This window comes from Thermobia domestica, chromosome 6 (genome assembly GCF_964235325.1).
Source record: "Thermobia domestica chromosome 6, izTheDome1.hap1.1, whole genome shotgun sequence".
Classification (NCBI taxonomy): Eukaryota; Metazoa; Arthropoda; class Insecta; order Zygentoma; family Lepismatidae; genus Thermobia; species Thermobia domestica.
Window position 1 is genome coordinate 81,312,812 of NC_137459.1, and position 19,213 is coordinate 81,332,024.

At 36.4% G+C, this 19,213-nt stretch overlaps 1 protein-coding gene across 1 annotated transcript in view; it reads left to right on the plus strand.

Moving 5' to 3' along the window:
• The window catches only part of LOC145688074 (uncharacterized), a 119,729-nt gene that overhangs the window by 37,744 nt on the left and 62,772 nt on the right, over positions 1–19,213 (plus strand). The window contains exons 3-5 of the mRNA XM_081761795.1: positions 2,868–3,107; positions 5,605–5,709; positions 11,055–11,234. Coding sequence (XP_081617921.1) covers positions 2,868–3,107; positions 5,605–5,709; positions 11,055–11,234 — 525 coding nt within the window. The remainder of the gene's footprint in view (positions 1–2,867; positions 3,108–5,604; positions 5,710–11,054; positions 11,235–19,213) is intronic.

Here is a 19,213-nt window from a genome sequence, read left to right on the forward strand (position 1 = left end):
CATTCATCATTTTATTGTATTTAACAGTAACTACCACTTCTTTAAAGTCATTGAAACAGATGAACAAAAGTATATTAATTTTTACGTGACAATTTTGCATTTGGAAAATGAAATTTATTCTTTAAACTTATACTTCAACTACAGGAAATTGCTTTAAGAAATCCTTTTTCACTCTCAATAAATATATAAAATTCAAGCAAATTTCAAAACTTCCCTGATACAGTCCCTGTCTTCTTTAAAATTATCTAAACACATGAACAAAATACAGTATATTAATCATTTATAGATAAGGAAAGGTGACAGTTTTGAATTTACAGAATGAAAGCTACTTTTAAAATCTATACTTCGAACTAGATACAAATTTGAGAGAAAAAAAAGGCCATAAAGAGGTTGGTAAGAAGTTTTTACCAGTCACCGGCTTTAATCAAAATAACAGCCATTGGCCACTACAGGTCCATAAAAAAAAAAAAAAAAAAAAAAAAAAAAAAAAAAAAAAAAAAATCAGCCGGGTATAGCGATTTTTTGATCTCGGAGTAAATGAATGAAAGTGTGATACGTTGTAGATGTCGTGATCCTGAGAGAAATTGTCTAGGGCTTTGTTTTATCCCGTGAGATGAGCATGTGAATATGGGCTATGCTTAAATGATGTTCGCCGTTACTCTCCTCATCCCTTTCTGGGTTGTGGGATATGAATTTTCAGGGTATCATACAATTCTACCAAAATTCCAGAGTATCCTTACCTTCTGCTGCTAAAAAAAAAGGTGGCTCCGTAGTTGCCAAATGTCACTGATTGGTGGTTGTGACCATGAGACTTTTTCTCAGGATCACAATATCTACAACATATCACGGTTTCAAACAATTCCACCATAATAAAAAATACCGTTACCTTCTGTTCCATTTTTATGTGTCCCTGTAGTGGCCTAACGGTCGTTAATTGGTGGCTGCGCCTGTTGAGATTTTTTTCCAGGATTAAAATATCTACAACACATCACGGTTTCAAGCAATTCTACCGAAACCCAAAGTAACATTACCTTCTGCTGTTTTAAAAAAAATTGGCCCTGTAGTGGCCAAACGGTCAGTGATGGGTGGTTGTACAAATTGAGACTTTTTTCAGGATCACAACATCTACAACATATCCCAGTTTCAGTCACTATTTTCTGCTGCTTTCAAAAAAGTGATCTCGTAGTGGCCAAACAATCAGTGATTGATTGGTGATTACGCCCATTAAGACTTTCTCAGGCTCACAATATCTGCAACACATCAACGTTTGTCATTTTTACCGAAATCCAGAGTGTCGTTATCTTCGGCTATTTTCAAAAATGTATCCCTTTAGTGGCCAAACGGTCAGTGATTTGTGGTTGTGCCCGTTGAGACTTTTTCTTAGGAACACCATATCTACAACATATCATGGTTTGAAGCAATACCATTGAAATCCAATTTCCGTAAGGATTGTGCGGGGAACTTTGTCATTTCGAATGGGGTATTGCCCCTGCAACCCTTTTCTCGCAAAAGCGACAAAACCCGTATTTCCTATTTTGAAGTCATCTTTGCATCGGCAGAGTTTCGTTTCTTTAAAGTGACCCTTTTAATCACGAGAACCCTTTTTTGAAAAGGAGCTCTTTGCCCCCTTAACCTATTTTCCGGAAGAAACAAAAAATAAATAAAGATACTTGTCAATTTATTTTCGGTCTAGTATAAATGTGTCAAGTTTGAAGAAAATCGGATGACGAAAAACCATTGCGAAGGTATCTCATTTACACTTTCACTTTTTGGATTTGACGGGTTTTTGCCCCAAAGTATTAAATTATTGAAAAATTTTCTGAAATCTATAGAAAGAGACGTATACGTTACATTGACCTTAAAAAGGATGTGTGTAAACAGATAACGCACACTTATCTGTACAAAATACAAACACTCATCAGTCACATTGAAGAGTAGGAAAATTATTTTTTCTAGGTCACTATTTGTGCGTGAAAAGTTTTTTTTTTTTATTTATATATTTAGTGCCAAATATTAATAATTATTTACAATAACATAAAGGCAACGGATGATTTTCAAGTTAACAAATATTAATATATACATTCACTAAGGAATATAAAAGCATCACTCTAACGGCTAACAGTTGTATCGTACTACTACAAATTTGTGTCATTTGGAAGCGATACTGATACGATTGGTTATCACTTAGTGAGAAAGGTATTTCGCGACCAGTAGCTAAAATAGTTGCGAAAAGGACACAACTATATCCCACAATCTATTGCGTTATATTGCCATCTGTGTTTGTATAGGTGCTCACTTAGTTGAGGGACAGGTATTCCAGGTCTTGCTTTGTGATACAACTTGTGAATTAGTTGCTTGACTATCTATAATTTTTACGTGTTTCATTTATGAAAATGTGATTTTTTAAAACTACATTCATACTTGGTGCTATGATTTTAATAGGGTTTGAATCTATCGTAGTGGCCTCGCCATCCTCGTTCCAAGAGCGCCTAATAAATATAATATTTTAGATAGTAGAAAATCAGAGGAATGATAGATAAATACTTTTCTTCGACTTCTACAATACTTTAAAAAGCATGAAAGAAAGAAAAGGAATGAAGGGTTAATAACATCTCTAAAAGTTAATAGCTTGTGTTTACTGAAGGTAATAACAAGTAACTTGTAAAATGCATAACCTTCCTTTAAATACTTCTGCTTGGCATTGTCTTCCTTCGAATATTTCAGTTTAGCAAAGTTAACTATTATTGCTGAGTTGGATAACATGTTTTACAATTATGTGCTTGAAACGATATGCTTTCTTTGAGATATTAACCATTTTCTCAACGAAAATTGTAAATGTGGATCTGAAAGCTCCCTTTCATTTTCAGTCTGAAAAAGTGAAGCAATTGTTGCATCAGGGACGGTACAGGACAGTGTCCATGAATGATCCTTTAGCAGCCCTACAAAGAGATAGCTATGCAGCGTCAGAACCACGAGTGGATGAAGCTCAGATTCGTGCTTTGGCAGATCATCAAATGGCTTCCCTTGAAAACCTGATACTTCAACAAAGACGTGCTCAGCTAAGAATGGCAAGAATTCTAAAAGAGGCAGAAGAGAGGCATAAAAAGGTAAGTCAATACAGTGAGACAAAAGAGATTTTAATTTGTTTTGTGAGTTTTAAGGATTTCGAAGTTCATTTGCTGTTATTGTAAACTTTTATTTCGAGTTAAAAAAATAATGTAGCACTAGGAGTAGATCGCGGTATTTCATCTCAGCGTTGATAGTGAAATCGTTTATACTATAACTTATTTTATTCTTTGTTAAATGCCAACCGATAGTAAACATATCTCATGTTACACAACTTACAAAGAGTGAAAAAGTGGCCTTATTGGACCGGGACTCGAACCCGGGATCACCGGCATTATGTGCCGATGCGTTAACCACTACGCTACCCAGTCCGCTTCCTAGAACAGCCAAACACTCCCTCACTCCTGCAGTCGGTGCTCTCTACCCAGACCACATGGCTTGTACCACAGCCTAAGCTATTGTGCTTGGACAATCCAGTGTCCATATATTGAGAACACCTTTAACGGTTGTGATTTCATAACGCATCGGCACGGTATACCGGAGATCCCGGGTTCAAGTCTCGGTCCAGTCAGGCCATTTTTTCACTCTTTGTAAGTTGTTTAATTCGCACCTACAGAGGATTGTGGTGTGTAAAATAAATCGGTTGGTTCGTCCTTTCATTAATATATGTATATATCTCACGTTACTTCTTCGTAGTGTAGAGCCTTGTTCGAAAGAAAGCAACATAAATTATAGTCCGCGTCACCCGAATTGGCGTGTGACATCAGCTAGTAAGCTCGCAGTGCGCTGTTAGTAAACCTTCAGGGAGGAATCTAATCATTCATAATTGATTTTGTTCGTATTTATGGACAGTCATGAATGACTAGATTCCTCCTTGAATGTTTAGTAACAGCGCACTGTGAGCTTATTGGCTGTTGTTACACGGCAATTCGGGTGACGCGGACTATAGTAGAATATGTATCTCTATTTTAGAAGCCTCATACATTTATCTCCAGATATAATTGCCGATAACATAGGCATATAGTTTGATCCCTTCAAATTTTTTTGTGTGTGAAGACATGCTATGAGTAGAGAGTTTTGAGAAGTAAGGTAGGTAGGTGTTCAAGTTACTTTGAACATGACTGTCCGTATCGTTTCTCTGCTAATGATAGTTTTCACAAAACATCATGGTTCCGTATATGGGTAATATTAGAATGTAGGATAATGAATGTACTTCTACAACTAAACGTGGGTATCTCTCCCCCTACATTTATTTATTTATTTTTTTTTTCAGAAATTTCGGAAAGACGAGTGAATTTGAGTACCGTTTTGTCACACACACAATAATCATATGCAAGTTATTGAAAACTCGTTAGGTATGCAGTTCTGCTAGTAACTGTACCGATTTATGTTGTTCGGTATTAAATTCTATAAATATTAATAATAGTGTAACTGAATTGCTTATGGCGAATTTCATGTTTGTGAATCTGTGTTCGATTCCCGTGGATCCACATAATTTTTAATTCTGGCCTAGTAGTGTAAGTAGTAAGTTGGGGAATTACTTGAATGAAAAGCGATCTTGAGTATCAAGAAATCCAATTACAATAACATTGAGAGTCGATAGGCAGAACATGCAGTCAAATGGCACAGTGTGGATTGAGAAAGTATTCTCTCTTCCATATTTCATTCTTAAGTGGCACAAACGTTCAACAGCTTTAACTCCGCCTTGATGACGTTCTTCGATTTTCATTATTCTAGGAAAAGTGCCTGTAAATTTTAACAACTGATCGGCATTACTTATTCTACAATTTTTTGAACTCTTTAAGAACCAACAGCTCGCGCCAAGTGAGGTTTGTGGTGGACAAACACCGTGGGTTTTCTCGGGATTCTCCCGTTTCCTTCCACTTTTTTTTCATTTCGTTCGTTTCTCATCATCGCTGTCTCCTTTAGCCTAGCCGGCATATGCGTGGGACGTAAAACTTAAATATTTCATTTGTATTGTATGTGAACTCATAAAAATTGGAAAACGAATTATTTGATGGTAATATTTACTTAAATAATCGTTAGTTAGTACTCACCTACTATAAAGAAGTAGTGTTTGTTCCCTTGTTTCGATAGTTTTATATTAAATAAGGTAACTACAACGTTTTATTTGTGCACCAAGTTATACAGTAATTATTAATCACTAGAATGTTTGAAATGTAATTATTTCTTATATTAATGAGCATGGCCCATTAAACAGAAGTAAAGGGTGGTGGGCTGAAGCTTCATAAAATCTCTTTCTAATAAATGTTACAGAAAGCAGGAAGAGGTTTTATATGTAATGATATTTATTGTTGTAATAGTACCAGTGGTGAATAATCCACTTTAAATATAGAATACGTTAGAAATTTTTAGAAAGTAGGATAGTTTTTTTTTTCTTTCTTTTACTTGAAAAATGGTAATGCTTTCCTTACGTTAAAAAAATGAAAAAGTATTAAAACGTATACATTTCATATTCACAATGTTTGTGAGTCATATGTCTTGGAATGCTTTGTCACATTTTGTTCTTGAATATAGGTAGTACAAGAATTGGAAGAAGAAAAGAGAAAGCATGAACACGATACAGCTCAGGGTGATGACATCACGTATGGTTTAGAAAAGGAACGTACGCGGTTGAAACAGGTAATAATTGTCCCATTGTTCATGTGATTAGGGTTATTTCAGAAACATCTTTACGTCTTTAAATTAGGAATTCATTCATTTAAAAACTCATCGACATGATCTCTAGAATTAAGGAAATGAAAGCCGAAGCCTTTATCAATCAATGTGGTGTGGTAATATCCCCATTGAGAGCTTTTCTGTAGTTTCACATCTAGGTTCAAACCAGTTGAAAGTGCGATGCCTCAGGTATAACATTAAATAGTTCCGATCCTGCTTTTTGTTCCTGACGTGAATTTGACAAGAACATAAAGCAAAATCTCGTTCTCAATAAAGATATATTTTAAATTCAGTTCCTAATACAGAGTTTTACTTTCTAGTACAGGAAATAATATTAGGCGATTAAAGATGTGACATAAACAATAGAAGAACAATAATATAATTTTATGTATGTGTGCATAGATAAAATAATAAAAATGTGTTTTGTGAGAGACAAAGTAGACTACAGTTTCAGGTGGTGTAAGGTCACACTATGAACATTCCCATCATCTTACTTATTTCCAAAGTATTTAAAATGACTCAAATCTAAAGTCGAGCCAGAAATAAGTGAGATGAAGACTGCAGTTTTTTTTATTTATTTTATGTGCTTAGAAAAGATTTTAATAATTAATAGGTGATCTGAAAATGGCAGAACAAATACAAAGTATACGTGCAAATAAGTGGCTAAAGCACGAGTAATTCTTATCGTTTACTGTTACGTGGAGATATGAATAACGTAAAAGTGTAAAGTAATGCTTACGAACTATGTATTTCTTAATGTGTTAACCGGGTACACGTTTCTTTTTCAGCATACACAGACTATTCTATTCCACGAAGCAGTGAAGCAATGTTGCGATATTCAACAAATCTCCCTTTGCTTCAATGCTCTGGGCCCGTGTTTAATAATATGTTATTATTTACAAGCAAAATTTTTTGACATAGTTTTCATTTGTTTCTTTCGTCACTCTTTTTGCTATATGCTACTACCAGATTTTTATTTTATTCTTGCTCATCATCACACGAATCTGTATTTTTCTCTTCTGATATTGGTATTTGTGTTTCTTCTGTGGCTGATACTCTGTTTCTTCCAACTTCATCCTGTATAAATATCTGTATCTTCATTAGCAGTGGTTTCCTTTGATTTGCTTGGTTCTAACAAAATGTAACTATCTTCGTCCTTTCGATTTTCATTTGGTTGGTCTTCTAATAATGATAAACCACTTAACCTTTTCATCAAATATTACGTTTCTTGTCTCATTTACCTCTCATTTCATGGGAATATATAACCTATACGCTATCCTGTTCTTACAAGGAGAAAGCAGACTTTGGTAAATGAACATTAGGTCCATTTTTTGCAAGGTGATAGTGCACATTTAAAGTGTTCATATTACAAACTGTGAGAACGCAATGGCCTAATATAGCGGAGAAAAAGCGTCTTAAAGTTTTCGACTCGCCGCATATATCATACGATGCGCAAAGTTATCAAGTGACGGCATGGCAGAGTAAGTAGCGTCTGTGACTACTCACGTACAAAGGGTCCCGGGTTCGATTCCCTATAGAGTCGACTTGTTTTGTTTTTTGCTTCAACCAATAAAGTAGCCATTTGTAGCTACAAGTAAAATGTTAATTCACCATCTGTTTATAATAAATTAAAACAATATAAATATTCAAATCAGTTGTAAAATCTTTCAATGTTCCATGTTAACTAGTAACAAAATGTAATCTATTTCGTAAATATATTAATATCACGAGGTATATTATGGTTACCACAGTCGCTATATAAAAAATGTTCTTGACGCTTCGTGTCTATATTTGTTGACAGTGTGAGAATTACAAGCGGGATGAGAAGGAAATCCTCTTTGGTAACACTGGATGTTGCTATAAACATAGGAGATTTACCACTTATTTTCCTTGTAATCAGCGGTGCAAATCTGTCTTCAACATTGGTGGGGAGGGGGTAAGAACGTTCCCATATTTTTTTAAGTGATGTTCAAAATATTTATGAAGCTGAAAAACAATGCTGTGGAAGATCAGGGGAGTAGAGTTGTCTTCAACATTGGAAGGCGGGCACATTTGAGGCTTATTCTGGGGGTATATCAATTTCATCTCACTTTCCTTTCTGGTAATCGGACACAAATCATCACATTTCTCCCCAAAAACACTTTTCAAATCGGATTATTGGGGAGTACAATCCCCCCAGTTCCAAGAATGGAGGGAACACGTTCCCCTTCATCCACCGTGCCATTTGCGCCAGAATTGGCACACTGTCAACAGATGTAGACACGAAGCGTCAAGAACATTTTTCACACGATTGTGGTAACCATAATATGACTCGTGATATCAATATATTCACGAAATAATTACATTTTATTGTTAGTTAACAGGGAACATTGAAAGATTTTACAACTGATTTGAACATTTCTGTTTTAATTTATTATAAACATATTGTGAATTAACATTTTACTTGTAGCTACAAATGGCTACTTTATTGGTTGAAGCAAAAAAAAAGTTGACTCCAGCAGGGATCGAGCCCAGGAACCTTTGTACGTGAGTCACAGACGCTACTTACTCTGCCATGTCGTCACTTGATAACTTTGCGCATCGTATGATATATGCGGCGAGTCGAAAACTTCAAGACGCTTTTTCCCCGCTATATTAGGCCATTGCGTTCTCCCAGTTTGTAATATGAACTCTTTAAATGTGCGCTATCACCTTGCAAAAAATGGCCCCGAAGTTAATTTACCAAAGTCTGCTTTCTCCTTGAGTAACCATAAAACGTTTCCTTTCCTGTCCTGTTTCAATCTCTTGTTTTGATATAAACTTATATGCAACACACCCAAATATTCTGAGATGTTTTACCGTCGGTTTCTTATCGCTCCATTTTTCTATAGAAGCTTTATCTGCCTTTTCTTTACTAGGAATACCGTTCTTTATGTACACAGCTAGCTGTAGCTGTTACTTCTGCTCAGAATTATGTTGACAACTTAGAATTTATCATGTTCTTGCCATATTAACTACCGATGCGTTTGTCCTTTCGGCTACGCCGTTGCTTTGTAAACAGAAAAGAACTATTAGTTGATGGTTGATACCTTCTTTGGCAAATATGTACTAAGTCTTTTGTTTACAAACTCTGTACCGTTATCGAATTGTACAGCTTTAATTGTATTGTTTACTTCTTTGTCATACCGGTTTTTGAATATTACGAAACAGTCAAATGTTTCACCTTTGGATTTCAAGAAATAAACAATCATACGCCTACTATATGCATCAACTATTATTATATACATGAATTTTGCACCTCCTAATGACTCTTTTTTTGCATAGGACCACATAAATCCGTGTGATTATCATCAACATTACTTGTGTACACTCTTTTTATTCGTTCCATACCTTTTTAGCATTTGCTCCGTTAATAAATAATCCTGCTTGCTTCTCTAATGCTGAATGCTTCATTATTTTCATGTATCCACTTTTAGTTTTAAACATGTTGCATTGAGACGTCTTCAAGAACGATACGCGTATCATCGTATAATTCCTTTGTTCGTAGCAACACACCTACCTTTAGTGGGGAGCAACTGGATTGCGCACACTCTAGATCCCAAATTGTGCACACATCTCTGTTGGCCTTTTTGAACACAGATTTTTGTCCAACCTTGACACAATGGTAGCTTTAAAATCTGTGCGTAAAGGTTTTCCTTCAGACTAGGATAGAAACAGAAATTAGAAATAAAATACAAATTATATTGAGGATTAACTAAATACTATATAATTCGATCAGTAAATACTATTGATGGTACCGAGACCGATATACTGAGACGAAACCAAGGCTGAGATAGACCTCTACAAATCGAGACGAGACTTAAGGTCAGCCTCGGTCAGCCTTGATAGCTGTTAAAATTGCCTTTACTCAGAATTTGTTACCTTGTTGAGTTAGATAATATGGGAACGGTTAACTGATGTACAGTGTCGTATTTTAGGGGTGGCTATCGGGCTCAAGTCCCTCTCGAAATAAAATTGTGATCATTTTTTCGCATTGCACGTACAACACAAATGTTTCTTACCTGTTCCTCAAGCCTGTCCCGAAACAAAATCTTCTGCTGATGTATATACATGATCGATTTCAAATTTATTCCAGGTTCTAAACTTCTGATCATTTCCCACATTGCTTTGTAAGTTTGCTTAGCCTTCCCCGTGAAAAACACACAATATAGAGGCAAATAAAATCCATTTCTGTACTCGTGAATAGTATACAGTTGATGAAAATGACGAGGAGCTTATGTAAAGGTAAACCTCAATATCATTTGTCTCATACATAAATCTAAAAAGTGAAACAAGAAGAAATGTTGTTTCAATTGTATTAAATACAATAATTTCTAATGTTCAATTGTTCAAGAAAAAAACAGCCACTAATATTGAAATATTGAAACTATACTGAATTTAATTGCATACACTACGACTATGTACAGTAAATGTTATCATTGAGCGTACCTAATGTTACTCGCACAAGTTAGGACGATAATCTTAGCTTCCTTATTTACAAATAGAAACTTTTCTCTATCATGACTGAACTAATCTTATCTTCAACCATTTGCCCAATAGCCTCTGTAATATTTCTCGGACGAACTGGTGTGAGTTTTTCCCAATACAGTACATACCTTCTCTATACCTCTTCATATTCTTACGTATTAATTTCTCTGCATTTTCTAAATTAGATAGCTGTCATACACATATACAAACCTAACAGAAGAGAAAAGATTTCCCAACTGGCAACATTGGTTAATTTTTTGTGCGCAGTCCTGTACATTATGACAGCTTATCAGCGGCTTATCAGATAAAACTGATAAAACCGGAAAAGTGTGCGCAATTTCATTGCAGCCCCTTTAGTGACGACTACCATTGTAATTATTGTTAGGAGTTCAATTTTGTTAACACCACTCATTGTATGCAGTTGCTTTTAGCACTTGAAATCAATTAACTCACATTAACCACGCTTTACTATCAACTGGTTATCGTTACTGGCACACGGAGATGTGAGTAACATAAAACTCCAAAGTAGTGCTTATGAACTATTTTCTAATGCGTTAACCGGATACATGTGTGGATACGTACACGTTACTTTTTCAGCATGTACAGACTACTCTATTCCATCAAGCAGCGACGCAGTGCTGCCATATCCAACAAAATATTGAGTAACAAATACTTTGAAACCATTTTTCTCATGTTAATTTTAGCTAAGATTGGCGAATCTTTATTTTCATTTATTTACTTTAATAGCTATAGTAATGTAGAACTTTTATGTAGTTATTTGAAAGCTAATTTAATTTTTAAAGGAGCTTGAGCTGGAGCGGCAAGCAAAGAAAAAGTTAGAAAAGGAGGTGAAGAAAATAACAGAAACGTTGGAAGAAGAACGAAATCGGCAGAAGCAAATAGTACTACTGTTGCTAGCAGAAAGAAAGAAAATAATTGTAAAATACGTGGAAGAGAGAAAACGATCTGAAGATCTGGCGCAGGTATGGGCTGGTAATCTTTACTATACCTATCTCATAGTCTATAATTGATATATTATGCGATAAGGAAATAATGTGTTGAAATCTTTGAAGAGTTTTTGTCACAATTAAGATGTCTCTTTTTAACCTGCTAGTTACCGATTAAAAGTATTTCTTAAATTTCTCAAAAACATATCCGGTCATTGTAGCAAAGCATTTCTAAATGTTATTGATTTGTTCTTACGGATTGATTAGTTAGCATTTTGTGTTCAGTAGTAATTTCAAGTGTTTAAATTCGTTAGGTGTGCTCATTTCTGCAGGTAAATTTTGGGTCTCAATGGCTTGAAATCAATGCGATGTAAGGTGGAAAAAAGAATACGTGTGAAATAACGTTGTTGACTTTTTAAAGTATTATTTGAAGTAAATAAATTCAATAACATTAATGAGTAGACATTACTTTTATGTATAATATTTTCCGAATAATAAAGCATTACTTTGCCATGTAATGCGATTGGAGGTCGTATGGTAAACATTTTAGAAAAGGGGCAATTCAAATGAACTCGACCAATTTCCAGATCAAAGGTTGCTGACAAAATTAAGTTTATTATTATTATTATTATTATTATTATTATTATTATTATTTTACCTAAGTTTGTACAGCGGTGGACACTTCTAAATGGTACACCTTAGCCGTAAATCTCCATATGGCTGTACCATTTAGAAGTGTCCCCCGCTGTACCACACTCAGGGAGTTGAAAATGGGTATTCATTTATTTTATAGGGGCCGCGGTGGCTCAGTGGTAGAGCGTTCACCTCTGGTGCTTGGGGTCCCGGGTTCGATCACAGTCCCCGCCAAGTGAACTTTGTGGTGGACAAACACCGTGTGCGTGGGTTTCCTCGGGGTTCTCCCGTTTCCTCCCACTTTCTTCATTCCACCATTTCATTCATTACTCATCATCACAGTCTCCTTTAGCCTAACCGGCATAACCATGGGACGTAAAACTCAAAGATTTCATTTCATTTTCATTTATTTTATAGCCGTGCAGGTTTTGTCGTAGCGGCCATTTTGTATAGGCGCCTGAGAGCATTTTGAACTTTTTAGTGCATTCCGTTAAACGCTGTAGCTTTTTAGGTTTTAAAGATAATAAGCTCAAACCAAAACCATATGAAAAATAATGGAATGGACAATATTCTGTGTTCCCTGCACATTGAAATGTGTTTCAGAACGTTGAGAAAAGAAGCTCTGAACATAGAGGTTGGAAACTTAGAAATTGCAATTTTGGAATGTACATTTTGAAACGAAATTAATGAGAGACACCTTCAATTTTTTTTGTCTACATAGGGACTAGACCAATTTTTTGTCTACATAGTAAACAACGTCCCAAACAAGTTTCAGATCTGAGAACTATATACTTGATTTTATGGAAATTTCAAAACTGCATAGCTATCGTCTACTGTGCTAATTTGGGATTTTTCACTTCTGTTCTTCCTGAGATATTTGATGGTGAAAATACACGATTTTCGAAAATTCCCGAAGTTTAAAAATTTCCAAAAAATCAAGTATACGGTTCTCAGATCTGAAACTTGTTTGGGACGTTGTTTACTATCTAGTCTCTATGTATACAAAGAATTGAAGGTGAGTCTTATTTATTTCGTTTCAAAATGTACATTCCAAAATGGCCACTTCTAGGTTTTCAACCTCAATGTTCAGAGCTTCTTTTTTCAACGTTCTAAAGTACGTCTTAATGTGCACAGAAGACAGAATGTTATCCATTCCATTATCTTATGGTTTTGGTTTGAACTTATTATCTTTAAAACCTAAAAAGTTACAGCATTTAATGGAATCCTCTGAAAAATGCGAAATACGCTCAGGCGCCTATAGAAAATGGCCGCCACAAACAAACCTACGAGGTTAAAAAAATAAATGAATACCAGTTTTCAACTCCCTGAATTTGGTACAATCTTAGGTAGAATATTAAAAAACAAAATAAATTTTGTCAGCAACCTTTGACCTGGAAATTGGTCGATTTCATTTGGATTGCCCCAAAAGCAGTAAACTCAGGGATTTTTTTCTTCAGCAGCAGTACAAATGTATTATGTTTGTAAAAAGAAATATAACAGATTCCCACTACCTCCCCCCCCCCGTATAATAAAGTATTAATGATTCGGATCTTGTCAAGTCATCGGAACAATTCAGTTGAGTCAATATAATAGGAGAGAAGGCGATGTTTGGATTGCTTTTCCACAGCCCTAATTATTATTTTATTTTTGCTTATTTAATTTCACAGGCCGACAAATTATGACCGTACCTCTGGTGCTAGGGATCCCGGGTTCGATCCCAGCGCCCGCCAAGTGAACTTGGCCCGCCCGGACAAGCACCGGGTGCGTGAGTTTCTTCAGGGTTGTCCCATTTTCTTCATTCCACCATTCCATTCATTTCTCATCATCACTTTCTCCTTTAGCCTAACCGGCATAACCATGGGACGTACAACTCAAAAAAAAAAAAAAAAAAAAAAAAAAAAGTTCGTCTATTTAATTTCACAGACCGACAAATTATGACCGTTTGTCTGGCGTTTGCATGAAAATATGATTTTCTGAATAAATCGAATGCACTGATTACGAAAATGAGTGTTTCTCTGTATCACGTGAAATATTTGCACATTATCATCAACAACACCTGTAGGCAATAAAATATGAAATAAATTGCGGGAAGATAGGGGCAGAATTTGACAAGTTAAAGGAGTAAAAAGGCAACATGAGGACAATACGATATTACAGGAAGCAAAAATATGAAGTCTTATACACAATAAGAAGTTGAAAACTTACCAGGCGGAGGTATTACTTCCGTTGATATTTGCATGTGAATGGAGGCCTGATGAATTTCTTTTGTGTGTCCCTTCTCTTTTGCGTAAGATATTCCAGAAGTATTCAGATATCATTTTTATTTTACAATAATTTTGGTAACGATATTCGAGTGTTATAAGCTCCTGACGGAATTATCCGGAATCCGGCATCTAAATTATCCGGAAAAAAGTCTGTGAGACATTAGAGTTTCAGGCTCACCTTGATTTCCAACTGTTTAAAATTCTGTAACATGTCTTCCATTATTTCCTTGAATTCAGGATGCATACTCTGAACAAGGAAATGCGCGCACAAGGAAGTATTTTTTGAAGTGTTCATCAGACATCATCTTACGTATATTCTGTTCAACATATATCCCTACTTTCAACTTTGCATCTGAAAGATTTGGGAATTTGCCACACAGATAATGGAAACAGTTTTTCTGTTTTGTCCAATGCTTTCACATATTGCTTCGTAAGTCCTAATTTTATGTGCACTGGAGGCAGTAAAATGTGACATAGGTCAATCAAATGTTATTTCAGAATGTTCGATCGTACTGGCAGGTTTCCATCCTAGGCTACACCCTTCTACTCTAATGCTCATCATCGCTGGAGTATTTCATTCATACTGTAAGGTTCCGCATGCCCCCATAACATGCGATAAGCATGTGTACTACACGTGCCAATAGTAAACAAAAACAACGCAGACGACGGACCCGAAGAGGAGTCGCTCACATTCGCCAGCAGTTGGCAAGACGGAGATCAACGTTGGCAGCCTACACTCCAGGATAAAAGAGAGCGGCACGCATCATCGAACATCAATCTACCCAGGTTTATCAAACCACCTAAACCCCTCTCACGACGCTTGGTCACCGAGAGGTACCTATCCTTAAGCCCTAAGACGCACGGTCATTGGGTTCCTATCCTCTCTCATGACGCCCGGTCACCGAGAGGAACCTCACCTGCAAAAGCCCTAAGACGCTTGGTCATTGGGTTCCTTTCTTTATTTTACCCAAATTATTAGTGGAACTGCTTTTTGTATACCTTTTGTATTTAAGAAAAAAAAAATGATAATAAAAGGTGATGGGAAAGTCCAAATTCCCCGTATTGTTATATGCACTCTCATTGCTCTTAACGGTAAATTGATTCGTTTTAGGCTGGCAGGTATTTATGCCGACAACTAGATCTGGAAAAAGTACTTATGAAGAAGGTGATAATAATATGGCAGAATCAGGCTCCCGTATACCTGTTAATATTCCTCATCTAACCAGATATTCTGGTCACAGTACAGATGACCCGGATCGATTTTTCATGTTATTTGATCATTTGGCTTTACTCCAGACATGTACCCCCGAAAGGAAGAAGGAAATTCTCCCGATGTATTTACAGGATGTAGCTCTCGATTTTGTTTTACAATTACAAAATCAATTTGACACCCTTAATTGCGATCAACTTAAAAAAGCAAATTCATTTCTTTGTCTTGTCCAAGTTTACCAGCGTATAAGGCGGAATTAGAAATTTTCCAAATACAGCAAAACGAAAATGAGTCGGTCGATTTATATTTCTTAAGGAAATTAAGGGCCATTAGACAGCTAATGCCAGAGGCTTCGGAGGAACAGAAAATCCATTTTCTTTCATTGTGGTTACAAAGAAATTTACTACAGAAGATAGCGTTGGAATCCTTTCAAACAGTCCAGCGGCTGCAGGATTGACTTCATGAATTGGAAGTCACACGATCTCATGCAGAAGAGGAATTATGTGGACTTGTCACAGGCAATTCATTCTTTAATCGGCCAACCTAACCGCCCCTCAACATTTCCTTTGTACGACTTTCATAACCAAACGAATCATAATTCATATTTGCCAACCTATGTACAACAACCACCTTCTAATGTGCATCACACCCAATCTGCTCCTTGTTATTCGCAATCGTTACCTTCTGTACCTCCGTCGCAGAATATTTCCCCTCCACAGTCACTTCCACTCCACCTGAAGTTTCAAATCCGCACCCCCACCGCAATAATATAGGTTATTTTAGGGGATACGAGCACAAAATACGCATAGATAAAAGTGCGTCATTCCATCACCGTTCCCCACCTATTCCATTAGGAATAAGAAATCAAATTGATAGTAAGATACAACAACAACTGTTAGATGCCAAAATCATAACTGAGACACAGACGAATAATTACTCTTCGCCTCTAATTGCGATCAAAAAGCCAAACAGTTCAGAATTCAGACTTCTGTTGAATCTCCAGGCATGTAATAGTTACACCAAATATTTAAGCATACCATTCCACTTTACAGAAGACGTTTTGCAGGTTTTAAAAGGGAAAACCCTAATTTCAACCCTGGACATTTCTCAATTGTACTTCCAAATCTTATTGTATCCAAAAAGCACTAAATACATGACTTTTGAGGTGAATCATACACGCAAAAGTTATCAATTTCTTAAATGCGTAATGGGCCACTGCTCAAGTTCCCAATCTTTGACTATTGTCATTAAAATGCTATTAGACGGCTTACCAAAACGCATTACCAGTTTTGCAGATGACATCGCGATTGGTTCATATACATGGGAACAGCAACTTTCAGATTTGGAGCTTTTATTCCAAAAATTGCGGAAGCATGACTTTAGAGCCAATCCCAACAAGACACCCTTGCTATATAGAGAACTCAGAGTATTAGGATTTCTTGTATCCGGAGAAAAGATAAGCATCTCACCAAAAATAGCAAATAAGATCAAGAATTTTAAGAAGCCGACTACTAAACTAATACTCAAGAGCTTTATAAGCCTTTGCTCTTATCCTCGGAGTCATATTAAGGACTTCACGACCAAGGTAGAGCCGTTTCAACAGCTCCTTACTAAAAATGCTCAATTCAAATGGACCTAAAAGCACGACGAATTATATGAGAAGCTGAAAGAAGATATTTTGAATGCCCCATCTCTATCATTTCGACGAAAAGCTAGAGTTAGGCTCTACACAGATGCGAGCTTCCATCAGTTGGGAGGCTTATTAGCTTGTTATAACCCCAAAACTAACGAAGAAAGAATTGTTTCGTACTGCAGCCGTCGCCTTACAAAGACTGAAATCAAAAGTTCAGTCTGACAAAAAGAACTACTAACTATACGCTATTATTTATGCTGTGCGTAAATTCAGATATTTCCTACTTAATCGTAAATTTAAATTGTTTACAGACGCAAAATGTCTAACTTCTCTGCGTACGCACCCAGACAGGGTAGGAAAATATACACGCTATAGACTTTTCTTAGCTGTCTATAATTTTGATATCTGCCGTGTTGAAGGAAAGAAGCACCCGGGCGATATCATCAGCCGCTTAGAACAAAATAGCAATGATACCCCAGAACCCACGGACCCACGTCAGACAACGGAGGATTTGCATGCATACAGATCCAATTCTCTAGACGAACCCATTTTTCAAATACAACAATCAGGATCTATGAAGAACTTACGGGAAGAACAGAGCAAAGATGACGCATACGCTGACATAATATCAGTTTTGGAAGGGAGAGAACGGACAAAAAGTTCTACCATGAGAGCAGCTAAGTATTTTTGCTTAAAAGACAACCTACTGTATCGTACACAAAATATCCAGAACTTGGATTAATTTATCTTTTGTGTATCCCAAAAAGTTTGGTAGGACATTGGTTCGAGTCTATTCACAAAGATCCGTCGGCGCCTCATTTTGGGTTTTCGAAGACATATAAGACAGTCCTCAATAAATACATGCCAAACATGAAGTCATAATTAGCGTTTAGAGTAAAGAACCGCTGAGAGTGTCAACTCTTCAAGAAACTCCCGAAAAAGCCACAAGGAGAACTCCATCACCCGCCAGGCTTTATAGGAGAATGATGGATGTTTTACGGTTAGGACCTTATCCACACGAAGAAGGAAAACCAAAATACGTTTTAGTTGCCATTGAAACAAGCACTCGTTATATAGTGACGAAAGCTGTTAATAGCACCACGGCAGATACAATTGAACAATTCTTTTTTACTGGAAGAAATTATTTCAAAATTTGGCGCCTTTCGTTTCCTTCATCTGGACAAACAACCAGTCCACAGAGCGAAGAAACTTCAAAAACTAGCAGAAATATATTTTGAATTTAAGTTCTGCCCTGCTTTTAATCACAAAGATATAGAATTAGTTGAGGTGATGAACAAAACTCGACAGAATTCTTTAAATATTTTTGTCCAACAAAATCATGAAACATGGCCAAAGCTATTACCTCTCATCACTTTTGGTTTAAACAGTTTCGTCCAATTAGGAACGAAGACATCAAGCTTCTTTTTAATGTACGGGTACGAACCTAGGACAACCAGCGATTGCCAATTACAGACTACTCCTCAGCTACAGCTGGAACGAGACCAACTTGTAAAATTAAGAGAAAAAATACGGCAAAATTTACTAAAGTCTCACGAACAACAAAAGAAGTATTTTGACAAAAAACATAAGAAATCTTCCACAATGGAGATAAAGTATTAATTTACTTCCCCTTTCGAAGGGTCGGAGAGTCATCACAATGGATCGACAGGTACTGCGGACCGGCCACAATACTTTCAAAGCTAAATAATAATCTCTACCGAGTTCACATGCCCGGCAATTTCAGGGAGACAGAACAGAATATTTCCATCGACAGAATTAAACCATATTATGATGGCGAAGAACACATCCAGGGATAATGATGACGCACGCAACAGCTATGAAGAAGATAAAAAGAGAGGAAAACAAGAATAACAGGATTCCAGCAGATACGAACCAGCGACACGCGACGAGATCTCTTTCTGCAACAGCCAAAAAAGAAAAGAAAAAAAAGAACCAAAACATTGACTAGCAGTGAACAAGATATGAAATATGATAAGGCTAACTATTTGAAGTGACCAAACTTAGTACATGTCTTAGTATTCAGTTTTTCTGTTTTGTCCAGTGCTTTCACATATTGCTTCGTAAGTCCTAATTTTATGTGCACTGGAGGCAATAAAATGTGACAGGTCAATCAAATGTTATTTCACAATGTTCGATCGCACTGGCAGGTTTCCATCCTAGGCTACTCCCTTCTACCCTAATGCTCATAATCGCTGGAATATTTCATTCATACAAATAGTAAGGTGTCCTTGTGTACCGTGTTTATTGGCCGAGA